Raw genomic sequence first — 22,786 nt, forward strand, 5'->3', positions numbered from 1 at the left:
TTGCATAATATAAAAGTAGCATCAACTATGGGTTTGTCGTATACAGAATAATCAAAAAAGCTTCCATTTTGAAATGATTAGACTGTGAAAGAACTAAAACGAGTCTCTTTGAAGTTACCTCAAAGCCAATGAAGGGTGGTGCCGCTGCATTAATATTTTTTTTTTCACCATGAGAGTGTGGACAAAAATAAAGAGCCCATTAGGGACCAGTCTCAGCATCTGCTTTTTAGAACTACCGGTGCTGAGCACAGGCAGGACTCGGCCCACATAAAGCCCTGGCTATCTCTGAGTTCACACTAAAGCTTAAGCAGAAATGATTTTGTGTGAGAATAAAAACAATCAGCAAGAAGAAAACAACTGCAAGTTTCTGAGTGAACTTTTCAGGTCAGTTAATGTTCAAACGCAGCCCCATACTCGCACAGAGCAGGACTCTCACTATGGTTCGGGCTTACACTGTGGCTCGAAGTATATTCAAGTCCAGTGAGTTGTTGGAGAAAGGGACAAGAACGAGTTAAGAAAGGTTTATGTTCCTTGTATCGCTAGCACATTTAAAACAGGCTTCTGATCGACCTTGTAGACTAGAGTGTTGTCGGTCACGAGGCCGCGAGATGGTTCTTGCATGATTGGCCCTTCCGCCTGACAACATCAGAACATGACTTCCCTACCCTATATCAACTCTGTTACAAACACAAACGGGCTCTTTCATTGGCCTCGCCTCATCTCCTTGGAGGTAGTACGTATTCCAGCTCATGGAATTGCGGTCATCTAACACAGATAGAAGATTCTTTCTTTTACAGTTCAATTCGCTCAAGAGACGACGCGTGTGGGATTCCTTAAATAAGAGAACTGCACTGACGGGTATATCTTTTATTTTCAGCCCCGCACACACGGCGACAGCCCCCTTGATGCCACCAAACGTCTATATCATGGAATTCATCCTCAGTTCCAGAACACATATGTACAGTAGTCTGCTCTGAGCGGTCCCAACCTAAGCAACATTCAGTAAACACCACAGGATTGCCTGGGGTTTCCTATGGACTCTCCCGTGCACCCTTTCCGGAGCCTCGGGGGAAACGGCTCCCTAGAATACATTTGGCTAAAACATGTTTTCCAGTCATGATACTAAATGCAGTTTATTGGCGCGTGCTTACTGATTCTTTCAAACGGGAAAAACAAACTCCTCGAAAAGTCACACCGATGAAGAAAATATCGATACAGAACTCTTTGGAACATTTTTTAGTGAAACATATTTGCTATTTTCCTTCTTTCTAAACGATGCAATTGTAACATTTTGCTCAGAATCTAGATGTTAATCTATCTAATAAGCATTACGACACACCATAATAATGTGCATCAAAGCCTGTTATCCTGCTACGCTGGTGCTGACGTCACAGAGCCCAAGGCTTCAACACCTTGTTGCAGCACATGTAGGGTCTATCATAAAGCTATGATTTAACATTACGCTATAATTTTCTTTCTTACCACCCGGAAAACATACAAGGTAGCCTTCATGTGTCCAAATCCTGAATATCAAAAATACTCAAGTGCTGTAGATTTCAAGGTATAAACATATATATGAAAAGACTCTGAGCATCATCTTGTAATTCGATGTACTCTAATCTCTCAAATTAAACCAAAGTATTTTAAAACATGTAAGTAAATGTATTTCCCACGCCCCTCAGACCTCCCTTTTTTACGAACTCCACTCTCCTTAATGATACAAATAACAGTAAACTAAAACCCTTTCTGGTGGGATGAAGGGGAGGATTGGAGAAGTTGGGAGGGAAGGGGGGGGGGTGGGGGGGGGGGAATAGAAAATGATTCATAGCACCTGGAGACCAAGTCAATTGCACTCATACTAAAGGTGCTCATATTATCATCACAAGTTTCCTCGCTCGAGCTAACAAGGAGAAGAAAAGTGGTTACAGCAATGGGTTTACTCAGATCAGCATTCTGCTTTGAACCGCTTCCCTTCAATGGCAGATTACATTTCCATAAATATTTATAGAGTATTAAAAAAGAAAGCGATGAGGGCTTGATCCACGCATGTCAGTATAAGACTCAATCATAGACCCAAATTTGACCCAGACGAACAAAAATATAGATTGTACCCAAAGATGCATGTGCACAATTAAACAAATAGAGATGGATCTTTATAACGCAAGGGAAGCTGGTCACACACCAATATTAAATTCCAGTACACCTCTGTGTCTAATCAAGACATTTGAAGTCCAAAAAGTAGGAATTAATTTGTTTGAAGAAAAATAGTAAAAAAGGTGTCATACATTTTTATTTACTAATCCTTTCGAAAATAATGCCTTTTATTGAACATACACATAAAAATATAATTTATGTTAGAAATCTTCAATAGTCACATATTTGCTATTTTTCAATAATAATCTTTTTTGTTTAATATCTCAGATAACAGAGGCTTCAAAAGGAACACCAGTCCTAAGATTCTTTTGAAATCGGGGGATGGGCGTCAATGTCAAAACTTTTTAACAGTCCCTAGGTTTCTACATATATCCTGTTCCAGGGATGGGAATAACATTGACTTCGGAGCACCTCCCCCTGTGTGATTTATTCAGGGGGCTGAAAGTTGTTACTTAACAGAGGTCCTAGTCACTGGTAGGATGGTCTTGATGCGTATAGCACCCCTCCCCCAATTTTGGCAGCCTACTGATGACAGGGACCTGATGCTACCACCCCAGTTTTTTAATAAAAACTGGGGTGGTTGGGTATCTCTCCATTGGCTTCTCATTGGGACTTGAAGTGCAGAATATATCAAGGTTCTAAATGTTACTACTGAAGGAGAGCCTGACTAGTTTGTGCATGTGTGATCGGATTCGCCAAATTTCACAAAAAGATTCTCTAGCAAAGCAAGTCCTCATTATGGAGTTAGGAAACCAGATATGCCAAGAAGTGGAGGAATTCACTGAAATGGTGCCCAGTAGAGAAGTCTCTAAATTGTAGGCATGCAAGTTGAGGAACATTCAAAAACCTCTCCCCTTCACTAGTGTGTAGATCACACATAGCGCAGTGAGGTTTTTACGGCGTGAGCCAGACCGGACACTTTTTTTGGTGTTACCTGTACTATTTCAAGAAAAACATGGATCTCACCCTGAGTGAAGTGAAACGTTTATCAAGCTTGTTTAGCAAGCAAACGTTGAGAGGATCTCTTTTAGTGATGTGGTATGTATTGGACCATTAAAGCGAGATGGCGGTCTAATATTCTTTATAATCTTAAATCATACACTTCAATAATTTTGCTAAAATAGTTTCAGATAACATCCTGTTTTCGGAGCTGAACTGTAGAGTTTATAAGACAGGGTTTAGACCGTTCGATCTTACAAATCCTTTCCTCTGAGAAGTCTAACAATGTCCTGCATTTATTTTTCGTATTTGTACTGATACAGCCAAACCTCTTTTTTGTGCTTTGAGCTCCAAAAGAAAACTGGATTGGTCCATGACTCAATCCTTGGGAAAGGAGGAGGGTTGTGTGATTCCACACAAATACCAACCATGTGTATAACTATCCATATTGAGAATTTAGGCTTCCTTCCCAGGATGAATTTTATTGGCAGTCTTCAATAGAATGGCTAGTTGTACTCAATGGTGAAGGAAGATGTAGACATGCAACGGGCTGGGCAAAAAAATGTGATTGACCAAAAAAAATGAAGGACTGGATTACACTGTGAGGTGAAATCAGTGATGTAGGCTTTTTAGAATGACTGGCAGAAGGACAGGTTCTGGATCAAGATTAATTACCTATCGATCTGGCCAAGAAGTAATCTTCTCAGTTGTGATAAAGATTACCCACTACTAAGCTGGTCTACCAGTACTCCAGGGTTAAAAAGCTCTCTAACATCAGTTTTTTTTCTTGGCTGCTACAGGAGGCCTAAATGCAGAGACACGTGAAGTGATGGAAACTTTGTATTCCAAAATAGCTGCTGGAGTCAAGCGACCTAAGACCACATTCCTGAAGATTCCTCACTAATTTTTATATTCCAGGGTTTGGAAACAATTGAATGCAGGATTCCTGTAAAATCAGAAGTCTGACCTCACAACCTGCAGAAAGCTTACTAACCAAGATCTGTCAATCTTTTCTGAAAATCCATAGGAAGAAGAGTACAAAGATCCAGCATCAGTCCAGGAATGTGTCTTTAGCGTCCTTGGCAAACACACGCTCCCTCCCAGACCTTTTTCATCTCTCAAACCACCGCTTCTGCAACTGCCTTAGGAGCCTGCCCCACCTTGTGGTACCCTCATCATATGCAATGCTGGGACGACTGTTGCTGACCAGCACTAAGCACCACAACATTATTTATCCCCCCTCCCCCAAAAAAATTCTGCTAAACACCCCCCCACCCCCAGCCATACCTAATGACGTGCAATAACAAGTTGACCTGATTTTTGCCTCGGGTCTGCTAAGCTTTCCCATTACCGCAACTGGGCCTTTTATTCTTTTAGACAACTGGTCATAAATATTGATTTCCAAACACCCTAACATAAATATTGACCACAATAATCAATCACTCACTCTCACAAGGGAAATTAATAGGCACACTGCGCGCAGACCACCCTGCCGTTGATACCAGTCACTTGCCACATTCCACCACGCCGGGTACAGCACTAAGAGCATCAATCCTTTATTGTCCATTCACCGGCTAGTTAACCGCATGCACATCAATGATCTAGCACCAGCCAACACTCCTTAGAGGGACTCCAACATATGCAAACCCTTGTGTCTCCGATGCCCTTCACCCACCCTCCTTTTGTTACCAAGTTCATTGCTGTGAGGAGAGCCAGGGTTCTCATCCCTTATCAATCCACTTATAATTTTGGATCCTATTCACAACCGGGGACTCCTTTACTGCTTCGACCTCTCACTTTAGACTACACAAATCAAACATCAAAATGGAAGATGCTTCTGCTCCTCCGCTTTGCATTCGCCTTTTTAATAATACCATGCACACATCAGTGACCGTCTACGTAAAAGTACTGCCCTGCACCTAAGGCCTATTCACTTTATTCCTTTTCTCGCAAACGCCTTAATTTTTTTGTGGGCTCCACAAATAATCTCTTCCGCTGCACAGCACTTTGCAAATATCCCATGTTATGTCAATTGTCGAAACAGTTTTCAATCAACTTATTGTCTTCTAGTCACAGTCGCGCATAGTACAGTCTGCTTCCGGGTCAGAGCGAGGTCTGCTTGAAGCCGATGCTCGGCCTCCACGTGCTCCCGTCTTCAACCGTCATTTGACTTCTGTTGCTGTTCCGCTCAGCCGCGCGTGATCAGCTGTCGCACTCTGGCTCTGCCTGTCCTTGCAGGGCACTCAAGAATTCATTCGCACATTCCTAAGCCTGCCACACTTGCAGTTTCAATGGCTCGCCCCTTCTCATCACCAGGCGTTTCTTTAGCATCGATCTCCACCCCAAGCTCAGTTATTTTTAGCCTTTTGGATCCACACAAATTCTTCATTAGATAGCTGCGCCTCAGCTAACATTTTAAAACCGTGAGAACACGCCTTTGTGATATAGCAGACGTGGAGCAACGTTTTAAAAAAAAAACCTAAACAAACAGATTAACATATAGATGCCCTTCCTTTCTCTGTCTCCCTCGGATCTCTTCCGTCCTCAGGCTCCCACTAGCCTCCTGAACGTCTCATCATGTGCAGAATAAAAAAAAAAAACAACCGAGCATCTAAAGACATTCTCTGTCCACCACTCCCTTATTCTAGTTATCATGGCTCTTCCCTTTGATCCCCCTCTCAGGGTCCCTCTCCCCTGCCTCGAAATGAGACCATTTAGTTCCTAGAACGTGTGTCTTACAACAACCCAACTTTACACATTCCCTGGAATTCTCTGCCACTTGCTCAGGCCCGCGCCCCAAGTTTCTATCTAATCCCCCGTGCAGACCACCAGGGTCTCCTCCTAGGAGCTGGGCCTACAGACCACTGTGTTCGTAGACGAAGACCCATGAACTTCAGGGGACAAAAAGGGTTTTAGGGTAGGCTTGCCTGTATAGCTATCACCAGACACCCTGTGTGACCACCAGAAAAAGATGTATAAAACGTAGCACTAGCAGAGGGGTTTAGATACCATCCACATATTGGTCTTCCTCAGTACAAGTTTTGATTGGGAAGAAGGTGTCTGCTTCCACTAAGAGTGCTTGTATTGCACTTTTTACCTCGTACAGTAGGCTACAAGCCAGTGATCAAGGCGAATCTGTTTAATATTAAATTTTATGTCAAAGGGTCTAGGCCTCACCTCTTTATTGTGAGGCAAGGGTTTTGTTTGGTGTTTGTTACCCGCATTGAAAAATCTCGGGGTAGAAGATTTGAACTGTGTTAATCCTTATTAACCATGTTGATTGCTTTGTGTGTATATATATATATATATATATATATATATATACACATATACATATACATATACATACACACACACACATACACACACACACACACATACATACACACACACACACACTTATGACAAGTCAATGTTCAAGGCTGCTCTATTACTTGTGAAAAGTTATCTCGAAGGCGCAGGCCGGATATATTTATTCAGAAAAGCATATGTTAGATGAAATAGGCCTTTTTAGGTAAATATTATTACACTTTGTTAATATTCAGACAGGTTTGCCGTTACATGGGATCGCACAGATTACTGTAGTAGGCAAGGATATTGATGTTGCTCATACCCTTTGACCAACCCTGTGGGTAAAGGATTTGCACTGTGACCACCCTTATTAAGTCCTTTTATGAAAAGTTTTATACTGTTTTACCAAATGTAATATTGTACATATTTGCAAGTTTGTTACTGTATGCCTGATGAATGCTTTGTGGGAGCGTTTATGCTCAATATACTAGGCATGAGTTGAATATGGAGACAAGCCAATCATAAAGGGTATAGCCATGGCCAGTGGAATATGTAATTCGACAACTACGGATTTGCCAGACTTGTTACACAATCTACACCTGCTACAAAATGTAGAGATCACAATGTGAAAACTATAGACAGGTTTTTTGTAACATCGAATCTCTTCAGATTACCATACAAGGCAATGTTTTCGGTGGCAGCTAGTCCGACTGGCAAACTATGGGAGCAATAGATTTGCACTGTTATAATCCGGAGTTATCTTATGAGGGACTACATATTATTTTTGCCAAATGTAATTATGTAGATTATCTCCTGGACTTTATATGTTCAATACATAGGCCTGTGTTGATTATGGCGACAAACCAATCATACAGTCTACCCGCCTGATTGTTTAGTTAGGGACACAGATCAGAGACCATAGGCCCAGTCTATGTTTTTTGAAAAGTTACAAGAAAGGTTTTAGGCCTGACTTATTTGTTGTGAAAAACATATTTAAATCCAAAAAGATTGTTGTTACACGGTGTGAAAGTCTATAAATGGGTATTTTGTTCGGCAGAAGCTCACAGATAACCGTGGTAAATTTTGGAGTTATTCATCTCCATAACAAACCACGGAAGCAGGTTTGCAGTGTAAACATCTTGTTAGGCTCTTTTAGGAAGGATTTTAGATTTGCTTGGCCAGCTGTAATGTTGAATACATTTGTACTTTTTGACAATAAGCCTTATGGTTGCCATGTGGGAAAGCTTATACTCAATTTAGTAGGTGTAAATTGGTTAGGGTGCAAAGGTGCTCAAACTATTTCCAGAGTGGGGTACTACCACATAAGCCAAGAGTCACACAAAGAACAAATGAGCCATACCCTTCCTGCAGCCGAGTGATATTGGAGCAGCATGTTTTCTGTACTGCATTTTGGAGCATGCTGTGCCAAATATATAATTAAAGCATGGTGAGGTAGGGTACTGCCCTTTACAAAGATCAAGCACATTTTCCATTGAAAAGGCAGCTTTAAAAGTTCACTAAATTTGCATCAGACATGCAGTTTAAGTGCTAAGAATATTGGTGCACAGACGATATGTATGGAAATCGAGTTTCAGTGCATATCTATCTCTTGAGCATCTCACAAGTGAAGTGTCTTGTTTTTGTTATCTTATTAGTCTTTCCTTCCATTGCCCTTCATAATTCCAAAAAACAGCATACCTCATTTGTGCTATCCTTGCAACTGGTCTAGTTCAAAATATTTGTATAATTAATTTACAAGTATTTAAATGTAGTCTGTTACAAAAAAGTTGACCTCCCACAATATTTTTGTCATGCTCCTTTCACTTTAGCAACACTGGTACTTAGTGCCTGAGGCGGCCCCTCCTTTAGGGTGGAGGAATATCACCCCCATGCTGCCAGCACTGCAAAGGTGAAAAACGAAATGGTAATACAATTAATGTATTACCATGTTATTGTTAACTTTCTCTCCTCAGCCCGAGCAATGTTTGGGGGCGTGACCACTGCTGTTGACTGGAAACAGGGGAGTTGTGCTCACTCCACCAGTTTAGAGCACGCATGTCTTTTTGGCCGGCTGTCTTACAACGGCCAGCCTTATTTGTGCACTTTAAACCTCTCCACCCAACTGTCTTAGCTGGGTGGAGAGCAGAAACATGCCCCCAGGGCCTGTGGGGGCATTGAGGCAGCCCGCTCCAGCCAATCCTGGCGCTGCTCTAATGCTGCTTAACATTATCAGGGGTCAAAAGGGGGTGGTGATGGATGGAGCATCTGAATCAATCAAATACACATACCCAGTCAAACGATCTGGGTTGAATCCATCACCGTTCTTTAGCCCACTCTACCACCCCAGTTCAGACATGGCTATATGCAAATCAGTCTGACCCTGTGCCTCATGGGAACAGTCTAGCCCAAACTGCAAAGCCATGTCTTCCCTGGACCGGAAACAAGCTTCCGAGGACGGGTTTCTGGCATTCCAGCCGTCTTCAGCCCGGCTTGCTTGAATCCAGTGGCAAAGTGAGCAAGGGACTCACGTCTGAGCATACCCTGCCACACTTATGGCGGCCAAAAGCGGTACAAAAGGGGGTGGTGATGGACGGAGCATTTGCATATAGCCATGTCTGAACTGGGGTGGCAGAGTGGGCTAAAGAACGGTGATGGATTAAACCCAGATCTTTTGACTGGGCGTGAGTGTTTGATTGATTCAGATGCTCCGTCCATCACCACCCCCTTTTGTAACATTTCAGGGGCATCACAGCATCGTCTGGCCTGCATCAAGAGACTGAAGCATGAGGAGTCATGGACCAAAAAATGAAAGACAGTGCATGTAGTGGGTAAGTGCGTTTTATTTTTTTTATTGCTAGCCCACTGAGAAGCACTGTAAGAGACTTGCACTGCCTTCAGCCTCAACGTCAGAGCTCTCAGTCGTGGTTTGTTATAAACACTGTTTATAACAAGCCATGATTGACAACTTGGCGCGGACCTTAAAGCATTGGCGGTCAGTGGATGGTTGCGCCACCAAATATTTAGGGTAGCAGCCGCCACTACTTATTTCACATTACAAAAGTCCCTCACCTTACAGTTAGAGAACATAAAAGTAAAGAGCTACCTCTGTGTTACCAGAATAATCAGCTATTAATCAAAAACTTTGCCTGACATTTGACTTCTGTCTTTGAACACACATCAGATGTAAGGTGAAAAGAACAATTGATAGGCCTCTTTATTGCTCAATGTCTTCCTCACCTCCTGTGAGGTTATTTTGAGGGAGGGGTTATGGTGAGAAACGAATGATAAAAGATTGTAAACCCAATTGGTTCATTTGGAAAAACCACGTCGGAAGTCTGGTTTGTGTATTAAAAAAAGATTACAACAATGGAAGAAGGGCAATATATGTATTGTTATTAGCATATGATAAAGGTAAAAGGCATTTAAACTTGCGTTATGACGTTGTGTGCACAGTGCGCAGTACCGTTCCAAGATGGCCACCCACTGCTATCTTTAAATTGTTACTCATTTCTTTGTCACATGTATATGGCCACCGTGGTGAGGCAGCAAAATGTTAACTTTTTTCTACTTTTGCTCATTTAATGTATATTGCATATGCTTGTTGAATTTTTGTAGGTATCATCGTGGATGGGCGAGTGGATGAATGAAATAATTAGTCTGGGAGCGTGAATGGTGCATGAGTGTAGAAATAAGTTAAATGGTTTCCCAAACTCACCAGTGACTGACTTGACCGTTTCAACAGTAAGCTAGTCCTATGGGCATTGCCAATGCATTCTTTAATATGTTACTTAAGTTTAATTAAAGTTAAGGTAACCCCCATACAAACTGTGAACTTACTTACAAAAACAAACCTGTCACTTAATGTAAAACCTACTAAATACCAAAATCAATACATATGATCAAAAACATTTCCCACAGATATCAAATGCACTCGGACAATTCTACTGTTTTATTGGCTAGGTGAGGTGGCATTGGGCCATTTGCTGGAGACTGGTGTACCCTTAGCTGGAAGAAGAGCCCTGGCCGTGTCTGGCGCAACATCAGATGCACCAGTCGGGACTGGACTCTCTGGTGGGCCAGTTCCTGGGCGGCTTTGCCCGAGGGAAACCCAAAGCCAGGTGGTGTAAACCCACGAAGGATAACTGCAGCCTGGGGATGAAGCTAAAAGCCTTGACGAAACGATCTGTTCCCGATAGCGGGCCGGCCCCTCTGCTGCGGGCACACAACCAAGGTCAAATTATATGGACATGTCATATGACAGGGAAGAGAAAAAAAGAGAGAGAGAAAGAGGAAGAAAGAGAGAGAGGAAGAAAGAGAGAGAGGGGGAAAAGAGGGGGGGGAAAGAGGGGGAGAAAAAGAGGGGGAGGAAGAGAGAGAGGAAGAGAAAGAGAGAGGGGGACGAGAGAGAGTGAGGGGAAGAGAGAGAGGGGACGAGAGAGAGTGAGGGGAAGAGAGAGAGGGGACGAGAGAGAGTGAGGGGAAGAGAGAGAGTGAGGGGAAGAGAGAGAGTGAGGGGGAGAGAGTGAGGGGAAGAGAGTGAGGGGAAGAGAGAGAGTGAGGGGAAGAGAGAGAGAGTGAGGGGAAGAGAGAGAGAGTGAGGGGAAGAGAGAGAGAGTGAGGGGAAGAGAGAGAGAGGGTGAGGGGAAGAGAGAGAGAGTGAGGGGAAGAGAGAGAGTGAGGGGAAGAGAGAGAGAGTGAGGGGAAGAGAGAGAGAGTGAGGGGAAGAGAGAGAGAGGGTGAGGGGAAGAGAGAGAGAGGGTGAGGGGAAGAGAGAGAGAGAGTGAGGGGAAGAGAGAGAGAGAGTGAGGGGAAGAGAGAGAGAGTGAGGGTGAGGGGAAGAGAGAGAGAGTGAGGGGAAGAGAGAGAGAGTGAGGGGAAGAGAGAGAGTGAGGGGAAGAGAGAGAGAGAGTGAGGGGAAGAGAGAGAGAAAGGTGAAGAGAAAGAGGTGAAGAGAAAGAGGTGAGAGAGATAGAGAGAGGTGAGAGAGAGATAGAGAGAGGTGAGAGAGAGAGAGAGAGAGAGAGAGAGAGGTGAGAGAGAGATAGAGGTGAGAGAGAGATAGAGAGAGGTGAGAGAGAGAGAGAGAGGTGAGAGAGAGATAGAGAGAGAGGTGAGAGAGAGATAGAGAGAGAGGTGAGAGAGAGGTGAGAGAGAGATAGAGAGGCGAGAGAGAGGTGAGAGAGATAGAGAGGTGAGAGAGCGAGGTGAGAGAGATAGAGAGAGAGGTGAGAGGCGAGAGAGAGAGAGAGAGAGAGAGAGACATGCTTATTTATTGCATCACCACGAGCACCATACGTGCATATCAAGAAGATGCTCTTATAAGAACAGCCGCAACAATTCCAACCCGAAATAACAATACTCTGAAGAAGAACTTGGCGACGATGATCAACAAGCCGCATCATTAGTACAGCCGACTTTACTTGCATAAAAGCAGAACCGATGCTCTCGCAGAGGAAGTGAGACTCTCGCCTTGCACAAAAATGCCGCCACTTGGGGACCTCATTGGGAGAAAGATTGTGGCGTTCTCAGTGAGTTGTCCAGTGACGTAGACTCGTAATACGTTTTTTCTTCAAGCGAAACCCTCGGTGCATTTCCTTTGTGCATCGGTCGCAGGCTCCGCGAGCCGAACTTGACGTTCAACCCCGCGCCCCCCCGCCCCTTCCCATCCAGCCGGGGCAGTGGGAGGGAAGGGGCTGCTTCCCTCGCTTTCTCTGCTCCAAAATGGAATAAAAAGCGCAGAAGAATCAGGAGGGGGAGGTCGGCGGATAGGGAAAAAAACAAAACAGGCTGCAGCCAGAAAGGCTCGCGTTTTGGGATCTTTTTCATCGCTGGCAAACCAATGAAGTCTCGTGCATTTGTCACATAAACACTCCGCAATCTCGTTGTAAACACACTCGTAGCTGGGCACAGATACCCACTTCTTCTACGTACACTGAACCCCAATAAGCCTCCTCGCCGAGGAGGGGGCGGGTGCAGCGCCCACTCTCTGCCCCCCTGCACTCTTGCATGCTCCGGCAGAGGGGGCGGGTGCAGCGCCCTCGGCCCCCCTGCACTCATGCATGCCCGGGGAGAGGGATGCGATGCTCTTACCTGCTCGGCGAGTTTCAAGACAGCCATTCTTCAGCCCGGGCTCACATGCAGCGCCCCCGCTCCGGAGATGCCCGCCAGGTGCCACAAATCCACGGCAATCCGGCAGCTGGTCCACGGGCCCCGGGAGCCAGCTCCGCCCGCAGCAGCCCCTGCCTCCGGGCCTCCGAGGAGCCAGTCTCATACAGGAAGTAGAGCGCGCGCAAACCCTGCTGCTGCCACTACTCCTGACATCACCGCAGACACGAGCGGCAGCGCAGGCTCTGCGCCTGGTCCTCCTGCAATCTCCTCCCTCCCCTCGTGCAGGCCGAGGCTGCCTCCTGCTGCCTGCCTGCCGCCTCGGTGTGTTTGCATCCCTCGCACCCTTCCCCTGGAAAGGCCACGGCTACCTCCTACTGTCCGAACTGTGCTTTCCACTCGTTTCTTTCCCCGCCGTCTCGTGCCAAGTCTGCCTCCTGTCGCCTCAGCCTTGAAGTGCACTTTTCCCGAAGGAGAGATGTGAAGTTACAGCTGGCCACTACGGAGGCAGGCAGGGCAATGTCCTCTCCTTCTGTCTATTGCTAGGCAGGGCAATTTCCTCTCCTTCTGTCTATTGTCTTCTCTCGTCTCCCCTCCTGCACAGTACGTGGCTGCCTCTTAAGCCCTACTACCTCCTCTCCTGCTTTTCTATTAAGCGCATATGTGTGACTAGGTCATCCAGTCTCATTTTTAATTTGCAATATCGAAGTAAAACAATGTTGTGAGTCAAGTAAGTCCCCAAAGGTATAGCAGAGGATAAAGTAGATAATACTTTACTCTCAATTAGTGGTGGTTGAGCAGTCGGGCTTATCAGAGAGCTGTGTTAAGCATTTATTGTACACACTCAGGCAAGAAATGATGTCACACACTCAAAGACTGAATCCAGACCAATTGTTTGTATAGAAACATTACACTTTCTTATTTTATTTCTAGAACCAAGTAAAACTCAGTTGCAGGTAAGGAAAGCAGTTTCAAGAATAGCAGTTATGGCCAGGGACTGCTGGAGAACCCCCCCCCCCCGTTCCGTTAACAAACATTATTCAAAGGACATGAGAGCGATTTCTTTTCTTTGGAGGCGGGGGTCGTACAACCCCAGGCCGTATTTATTAACTTTCGCTGCGGCTGCTATTCCGCCGCACCGCTAACGGTCGCGGGGGGGGGCGAGCGGGTGAGCTGCGCGGGTGACAGAACCGTTCTGTCACGGCTCTCGGGTGAGCTGTGCTCATGACGGAACGGTTCCGTCACGGCCCCGCCCGCTCAATTAAAGGCGCCGCGCAGGCGCGGCGGCCGGGCAGTGACGGAACCGTTCTGTCATGAGCACAGCTCACCCGCGAGCCGTGACGGAACGGTTCCGTCAATTGCCTCGAAGAGGTTAAAACATAAAAATAAACCAAAATTTGAAATAAACAATATTTACACAATTACGCAGAAAACATTACACAACATTTGATTGCAATTGATATATACAGATATCAGATGGCTAACCTTAACATAACTCTAGTACAAGGTATTGCCTATCCTAATCTAACATATTACAATATTTATTTTCCGCGTATCCTATTTGGGCCTACGGCAAGGTCACTAACTGGTGTCAGATCCTTATCACTTAAACCACGCCCTCCTGTCGGAGTGTGCATGCGCAGAGGGCCTGTTTACCGTGAGGGTACTCCCCCCCCCTCCTTACCCCCCCCCCACAGTTACTCCCGTTCGCCCTATTAACCACGCCCTTCCGTTGAAGTGTGCATGCGCAAAGGGCCCGCTTACCCTGAGGGTCCTTCCGCCCCCCCGGTTACCCCATACACGCTATTACCTCCATTAAAGGGGTCCCTTGCATCTCTGCGCCGTTTACTGGCATCATTGTGCACGTGCAGGGTGGCCAACCACCCTAGAGAAAGCGTGACTCCCCCCTCCCCCGTACCCAGGTAGCCAACAGGCTGTACCTGCCCATGGAGTTCTAGGAGAGATCACTTGTCCTTCCCCTTGGGCGACCCCATTCAAGAATGGCGCCGCACTCTAAGGACCTTAAATTTACTGCTCACCAATCAAGACCTTACCGCCTGACCAAGGAATAACAATAAATACGACCATTCATGACCTGTAAACGGGATAAAGTTCTAAGGAACAAAACATATTAGTACTACACACCTGTCATCTATATGCATTTGGAACAAACCTTTGAAACTTTCATAAAACACAATAACAATCATCTGCTTCAGGGGATGGTGGGCGGGGAAAAACAATTACAGCCTCCTAGAGGCTGGAGGGGCAGGCCGTGGAGCGTGGAGTCAGAGAGGCCGACTCCCGCGCTCCCAGGCCTTTTAACCCCTCATCCGCCAGGCCGGATCTAACCAGCCTGGCCTTTGTTCCAGTTGTGACTTGGAAGTGATTCGATCACTTCCGGGTCACGAGGGGACCCGGGGTCCAATCCCTGTTGAGGCGCGCCCGCCGCGTCATGGCGACGCGATGGGGGTATGCCCGAACATCAAGCGGTTAGCAGGTGGGGGCCGGTGCGCCCCGCCATACCTGCGGCGGGCCGATGCCGGCCCGACTTTCCTTATGGCCAGGGACTGCAGTTAACAAACATTATTCAAAGGACATGAGAGGGATTTCTTTTCTTTGGAGGCGGGGGTCGTACAAACCCTGGCCTGTATTTATTAAAACATAAAAATAAATCAGAATTTGTAATAAACAATATTTACACAACTACGCAGAAAACGTTACACAACATTTGAATACAATTGATATATACAGATATCAGATGGCTAACCTTAACATAACTCTAGTACAAGTTATTTCCCATCTGAATCTAACATAATACAATATTTATTTTCTGCGTATCCTATTTGGGCCTACGGCAAGGTCACTAACTGGTGTCAGATCCTTATCACTTAAACCACGCCCTCTTGTCGGAGTGCGCATGCGCAGAGGGCCCGTTTACCGTGAGGGTACTTCCCCCCCGGTTACACCCATACGACCTATTAACCACGCCCTTCCGTCGAAGTGCACATGTGCAGAGGGCCCGCTTACCGTGATCGTACTTCCGCCCCCGGTTACCCCCGTACGCTCTATTAACTCCATTAAAGGGGGCCCTTGAATCTCTGCGCCGTTTACTGGCGTCATTGTGCAAGTGCGGGATGGCCAACCAGCCTAGAGAAAGCGTGACTCCCCTCTCCCCTGCACCCAGGTAGCCAACAGGCTGTACCTGCCCCTGGAGTTCTAGGAGAGATCACTTGTCCCTCCCCTTGGGCGACCCCATTCAAGAATGGCGCCGCCCTCTAAGGACCTTAAATTTACTGCTCACCAATAATGGCCTTACCGCCTGACCAAGGAATAGCAATAAATACGACGATTCATGCCCTGTAAACGGGATATAGTTCTAAGGAACAAAACATATTAGTACTACACACCTGTCATCTATATGCATTTGGAACAAACCCGTGAAACCTTCATAAAACACAATAACAATCATCTGCTTCAGGGGATGGTGGGCGGGGAAAAACAATTAGAGCCTCCTAGAGGCTGAAGGGGCAGGCCGTGGAGCGCAGAGTCAAAGAGGCAGACTCCCGCGCTCCCTGGCCTTTTAACCCCTCATCCGCCAGGCTGGATCTAACCGGCCTGGCCTTTGTTCCATAGTGACCCGGAAGTGATTCAATCACTTCCGGGTCACTAGGGGACCCAGGGTCCAATCCCTGTTGAGGCGCGCCCGCCGCGTCATGGTGGCACGATCGAGGGCGCACCCCAACATCGAGTGGGTAGCGGGTGGGGGCCGGTGCGCCCCGCCATACCTGCGGCGGGCCGGCCCCGCCTTTCCTTATGGCCAGGGACTGCCGGAGAACCCTCCCCCCCCCGTTCCGGTAACAAACATTATTCAAAGGACATGAGAGGGATTTCTTTTCTTTGGAGGCGGGGGTCGTACAACCCCTGGCCTGTATTTATTAAAACATAAAAATAAATCAAAATTTGAAATAAACAATATTTACACAATTACGCAGAAAACGTTACACAACATTTGATTACAATTGATATATACAGATATCAGATGGCTAACCTTAACATAACTCTAGTACAAGGTATTTCCTATCCGAATCTAACATAATACAATATTTCTTTTCTGCGTATCCTATTTGGGCCTACGGCAAGGTCACTAACTGGTGTCAGATCCTTATCACTTAAACCACGCCCTCCTGTCGGAGTGTGCATGCGTAGAGGGCCTGTTTACTATGAGGGTATTTCCCCCCCGGTTACCCTCGTACCCCCTATTAACCACGCACTTCTGTCGTAGTGCGCATGCGCAGAGGACCCGCTTACCGTGAGGGTACTTCCGCCCCTCGGTTACCTCCGTACGCTCTATTAACTCCATTAAAGGGGGCCCTTGCATCTCTGCGCCGTTTACTCGCGTCATTGTGCAAGTGTGGGGTGGCCAACCAGCCTAGAGAAAGTGTGCCTCTCCCCTCCCCCGCACCCAGGTAGCCAACAGGCTGTACCTGCCTCTGGAGTTCTAGGAGAGACCACTTGTCCCTCCCCTTGGGCGGCCCCATTCAAGAATGGCGCCGCCCTCTAGGGACCTTAAATATACTGCTCACCAATCATGGCCTTACCACCACCGGCCAGCGTAGTTGACCGACTATCCGGCCCCCCCTACCCTCCTACACTGAAAGGTCATGCCTGTCCTTAAAATTCAGAAACCTAGCCAATATATTTTGTAGTCCGGCTATCAGGCCCCCCTACAAACTCACTTGCAAGGTCATGCCCTGTCCCTATACACCACTAACTAGCCAAGAAGATTCCCTGTGACGGTTTCATCCTCCGGTGTGGACAAATGTGGACGCCTTCTTTTAGGAAGCACGGCTCCCCCCAGATGCATCCTTGGTCTATAGTCTGTAAGTGTCAAGCCCTAGCTAGCCTCAGCAGTTTGTTACTAGGTATTTGTTCCCAGTGGCCCAATGACCTCACAGACTTGCTTCCTCCCTTTTATCAGCTCTGGAATGTCTGCACCAGGGTGTACCCCGGCACAGACATGTCGACCTACCCCTCTACCCAGGCGTACCCAGTCTGCATTAGATAGCCTCCCTTGTTTGCCATTAGTTATTTAACAGCTTGGCTCAGTGCCCTCACAGAAGCCCTTCCCTTTGGAATCTATGGAGTCGCTGTGACAGGGGCGTATGTCAGCGCTAGACGTGGAAAAACCAGTCCACTTCAGGGATTAGTGTTCCTTCCACCCAGCCCTTCCCCCGACGTGGAATGCCAATCTTACTTCAATGATTAATGGTCCTGCCCCACCCCTTTTCACCCAGTCATGCTCAAGTTGTAGATCCTAAAGCTAGGGCTGGTCTACTCCTAGGGACTTGATACACCGTCTTGTAGCCACTACTTGGCATTAATCAATAGTATCACAGTGCACCGGAAATTCACGTCACTCCTACCCAAGCGAATCCTTGCTGGTGTACCTGTACCATTGTAAGGGTACCCAATGAATGTCCCAAAAAACCCAATGCTCTCCTATAAGCATTCTTTAAATCTGGCAGGGGGGTGCGCCAAGGGTGCATCTTGGCCCCAATGCATTTTTCTCTATATATTAATTCACTGGGAAACACTTTGGCAGCGGCATCTGTCGACGTGCCGCGTATGGGTGGTTCTTTGATGCCTTTTTATTATACGCTGACGACACAGTGCTGTTGTCAAGAACCCCAATAGGTTTACAACATCTGCTCAATTCCTTCGGGGCTTTCATGCAAGATCTGGATCTAGTGATAAATATAGAGAAATCGCATGTAATGTCTGTGGGGAAATGTAAGAATAGTATAAAAACCCTCTCCTGTAATGGTTCAGCAATCTCGAGAGTTAAAGTTTTTACCTACCTAGGAGTGGTGTTCGATGATAAAGGTTCCTGGGTACCACAAATCACCAACAAGGTAGCGGCCGTGAGAAGATCGTCGGTTGCTATTTTGGGTTTTGCAAAGCGACTGGGTGGGAAACCAGCTGAGGCTATATTGACCATCTATAGAGCCAAAACCTTAGCCATTGCAAGGTATGGGGCCTCGATATGGGGTTATAAAGACTCTGCCCTGATACAGAGAGAGGAAAATAGATTCTTGCAATCCCTTATGGGTCTCCCCCAATCTACACCAGCATTTGCAGTGCACATGGAACTGGGGATGGGGTACATTGGAGATACCCTGTCTATGGCCCCACTTTTGTCATGGATCAGAACCTAGCTAAATCCCAATCTATCTCTAAATCATAAAATCATTAGGGACTGAATGGGGCGGGACAAAGTGGCGGAGATACGGTGGTTGGCATTTATTAAATCTACAGCAGGTTATCTGGGCCGACCTGAACTGTACACTAACCCTGAAAGCCTGACAAGAGAAGATATTAAATGGGTAAAAACACATTTTTATAAAAAAGCGAGAATCGGAAAGGGAAGCGTGTGAAATCATGAAGCCAACTGTAAGGTCACATTATATGTTGATCACGTCAATGTCTATACAATCATATTTGACGACTGTTACCAAACCATTCCATCGGTGGCTTCTTACAAAATTCCGTTTTAATCAGGTGCATTTTCTGTTGGGTACTTATGATAAGTGGTGTAAGCCTCATGAGAATGCACCATGTAAATGTGACGATTTTTCTGACCAGGATTTACTGCATTTTGTGTTTTTTTGCCCCTTTTTTAAGACTGGCAGGGAAAAATTAATTAAGCCAATACTAAGGGACAAAGGGTTTAAGCAGATAAAACCCGCCTTACTGTATCTGCAACTTATGGAGTCTCCACTAGTCATGTTCGGGGTAGCCAACTTTTTGACTGCTTCTATTCGTTCTAGACAGAATAGACTTCGGTCGATTTCAGCTTTAGATTATGTAAATGTTGATCAGTGCTAGATGTCATCAATGATTAGTTTGTAACAATAGAATTCCTGAGATTATCAATTTATGAGATCTTTTTGTTTGCAAAATTTTTCTTTTAAACTATGTAAATTTTGTCAATTTAGCAATTAGTCTCGTCCGACCGCCACTGAACATTGTGTACATACTGAATTTTTATTCTTTTAACTCCTAAATTGCTTTTTAACTAATTACTGTTTTTGATATTCCAATGTATTTGTATAGCATACTTTTATGATTTTAAAATAATCGAATAAAGTGATTTTGACTTTGACTTTGACTATAAGCATGTCATGGAAAATCGTGAACTACCTACCCCGAGCACCATGTTCTGGGGTATGCTCTGTGCAACCCTAACCTCCTACTACGGAGCCTCCCAAACACCATATAATGCTGTTACAAAGGCACCCGCAAGCACAGGCGCCGTCCTTGCTGATAACCGTTTTACAATAGAGGTGTTGTTTATGTCGCATCAGACCTTAATACCTGTGCTTTGGTCCAGCTGGCACGATATACACCTGTAAGCCATCGTACTGCAAATTTACCACAAATGGCAACACAAATGGGTGACAACTATACACTTCAACTATAATGCATGCGTTGCCCCTTCTCATGCTGGCCCCGCTTGAGCCTTTGAATTATTCGCCCAGCACACTTTATGCCGTCGCTTGCCACTCACGTTCTGGATCTACCGGTCCCCTTGGTTGTCCACCCTTTGCAGTCATAGCGATGTGGAACCATTGCGGATCTTCCAGTCCCGTTGCCTGTCCACAATTTGCAGTCCTTGTGATGTGGGGCACCTCCTAGGTAGGGAACCAGCCATACATAAATGAAAATCAGACACAGGTGATTAGTGTTGACATATAACAGATAGCTCATAAATCATTAGAGGAAGGATTACTTGTCCTGCATAACCTGGGTATACAGGAGACGTTTGTGTTAGTCCCAATTAAAAAACCCTCATGCACGTGTAAAATGGAACGTAGTAGCGGTATATATCTTGATTCTCCGCTATTTATACACGTAACTGCATAATCATTGGGTTAGTTGTTATGCAACCACCACCCGGAGGTATATACCCTTGGTTAAAAGCAGTAGTGAGTAGTGATAAGTGGTGAGTGAAATATTATAAAATACTCGGACAGCGAGACTTGAATTTTATTTTTCTGGACTCGAGCAGTTTATGTGAAAATATTTAGATGTGCATAAATTGAATTATAATGGGTCATATGCACTCAATTTTCGTGATAGGAAAAGGTCGACATGTTTCAGCCCTCAATTGCCAGTTTGGTCATGTGGGCTTTCTTCAGGACCATGTGAAGTGAATTAAAATACCATCTATAAGGATTACTTATTCTGGTAGGAAGGTGTTGCAAAATGACTTATTAGTCCCTTGTTGCGTTGAGGTCTTGTGGTACCTGTAGAAATAAAAACATTTAACTAAGGGGAGGGAAAACATTGACATGGGACTTGATAACTGTTTGGTTATCACAATGTTTATATCGCAATTGGAAAAGTAGCAATACTTAATTGAGCACGTTTCATTCGGGCAACGTCAACCCACTCATATCTAGCCACAAAATGTAATTACTCATTCAATGCTGTGTAATTATTCATAAATAGTTCTCTGCTCGTTTTTTACCATGGACCGCACAAAATGATTGTAATGTGGGTACATGATGTATTGAGATACCAACAATGATGCTGCTGTTAATGTTGAATCTCACTTGTATTTCAACATACTGAACGTTTCGACTGATTACCATTACCAATTGTTTTTCTGCGTGTAATAGTTCTGTGTATATAGTTCGTGATATCATTCTTACATACATATAAAGATTTAAGTTATTGTTATCTGAATACACATTAGTTCTCCTCTTAATATCGGACATTCAGGTGAATGGTGTCTAATAGTACGTATGCCGATATTTGTATAATGACGAGTGAGAGAGTTACTGTGTGGAGCGTCTTGCAATTTATGTTGTCAAAGACATACCTCAATAGCGCTTTTTTGACGCTTCAACGGGTACCAGGGGGTCAGGGAGCCTACTGTAGATGACAATAGTACACAGGTCAAAAATAAATAGTTTTGTACGTTACGATTTTTGCTTCATTCAGGAGTCTCGCGTTCTGGTTACCTGTGGCTGAACCTTTGGCATGACTTGTGCTGACACTGCCTTCTTGGACCAGGTTGTTCACTTGCTTTCCGGGTCGCGTTTTTAAGACCGAGATTATAGTCGCGTAAAAAGCGAAGAAAGACTGGTTGTTTCATGAGGACAGCTCGCTTTTATCGTGTGTTTCAATAAAGAGCTATTAAATTAAATCAAAATGTGTTAAACTTGATTTACTTGATAAGAGGTACAAAGTGGATATTATCCTTTTAGCTCATTTGAATATTGGGATGTCAAGGTATTTTTATCGCGCAAAAGCGAGAAAAGACTACTTGATTTCTGAAGACAAATTTCTCTTATTGTGTTTTTCAAGAAGGTAGTAAAATATTTAAATTAAACCCAAACATGTTGGACCATGTTTAATTTGCTTAGTAAAAAGTACATAGTGGATATTATATTTTGCTAATTTGCATATTAAGATTTTGAGATGTTCATCGGTTTTTGCCTGATGCAAGTTGTTGGGTCCTTTGCTTTCTGAATAATGCTTGTAGCATATTGTTGGTAGATCAAAATTATTTATTCAGGCTTACCCATGGGATATTGTCATTTAACCCTATTTGGTCTGTCTTCATCTGTATACCCATCTCTGTTCTTTTTCGAACAGGATGCGTTCATCATTGTGATCTTTGTGTGGTAGTGTCTCTAAAACAATCCATTCCAGATCATCCACTGTGTGACCCACTTCAAGGAAGAGCGTTGACATTTTTGTAGTGATTTTCTTACACTTCGCGTTGCTGCGATGCTCGCAGATCCTCTGCTTTATTTTTCTGCAGGTCATGCCTATGTAGTGCATGTTACATGGGCAGGTTATCATGTAAATTACATGGCTGGTGTTACAGTTTGTATGACTCTTGATGGTCCATTTCAGATTGGGTAAAAGTTGTATCTCTTTTGTCGGTTTAGTTAATTTACAAACTGAACATGTACCACAAGGGAAATGTCCAGTCACTGGTGGATGGTGCCACAGGCCAGTACTTTGTTTTTGTTTTACTGGTGGAGGTCGGGTGTGGACAAGGATATCTTTTAAGTTGCAAATCCTTCTGTTTGCAAATCTGGGTTTTGGCCACTTGATGGAAGCAGATGTCAGGATACGCCAGTTTTTGTTTAGGATCTTCTTTATGTTGTTCGATGCCGCACTATAGGTAGTCACGCAAGTCAAAAGATCTTCCTCTGGGGGTCTTATAGTAGTCTCGAGAAGGTTTTCTCTATTCTGATTTCTGGCTCTTTTTTTGCATTTG

At 45.1% G+C, this 22,786-nt stretch overlaps 1 protein-coding gene across 4 annotated transcripts in view; it reads right to left on the reverse strand.

Annotated features, from left to right (window-relative positions):
* ANKRD44 (ankyrin repeat domain 44) overlaps positions 1–12,914 on the reverse strand; it is a 712,165-nt gene extending 699,251 nt beyond the window's left edge. For 3 of the 4 annotated variants that reach the window (XM_086955419.1, XM_086955417.1, XM_086955416.1), the window contains exon 1: positions 12,475–12,902. In XM_086955419.1, the coding sequence (XP_086811545.1) occupies positions 12,475–12,501 (27 nt within the window). In that variant the 5' untranslated portion in view covers positions 12,502–12,902. Of the gene's footprint in view, positions 1–12,474 lie in introns of all 4 variants that reach the window. The other variant, XM_086955418.1, reaches the window with a different exon arrangement.
* Between the last annotated feature and the right edge of the window lie 9,872 nt (positions 12,915–22,786).

Source organism: Lissotriton vulgaris, chromosome 2_1, assembly GCF_964263255.1.
Source record: "Lissotriton vulgaris chromosome 2_1, aLisVul1.2, whole genome shotgun sequence".
NCBI lineage: Eukaryota > Metazoa > Chordata > Amphibia > Caudata > Salamandridae > Lissotriton > Lissotriton vulgaris.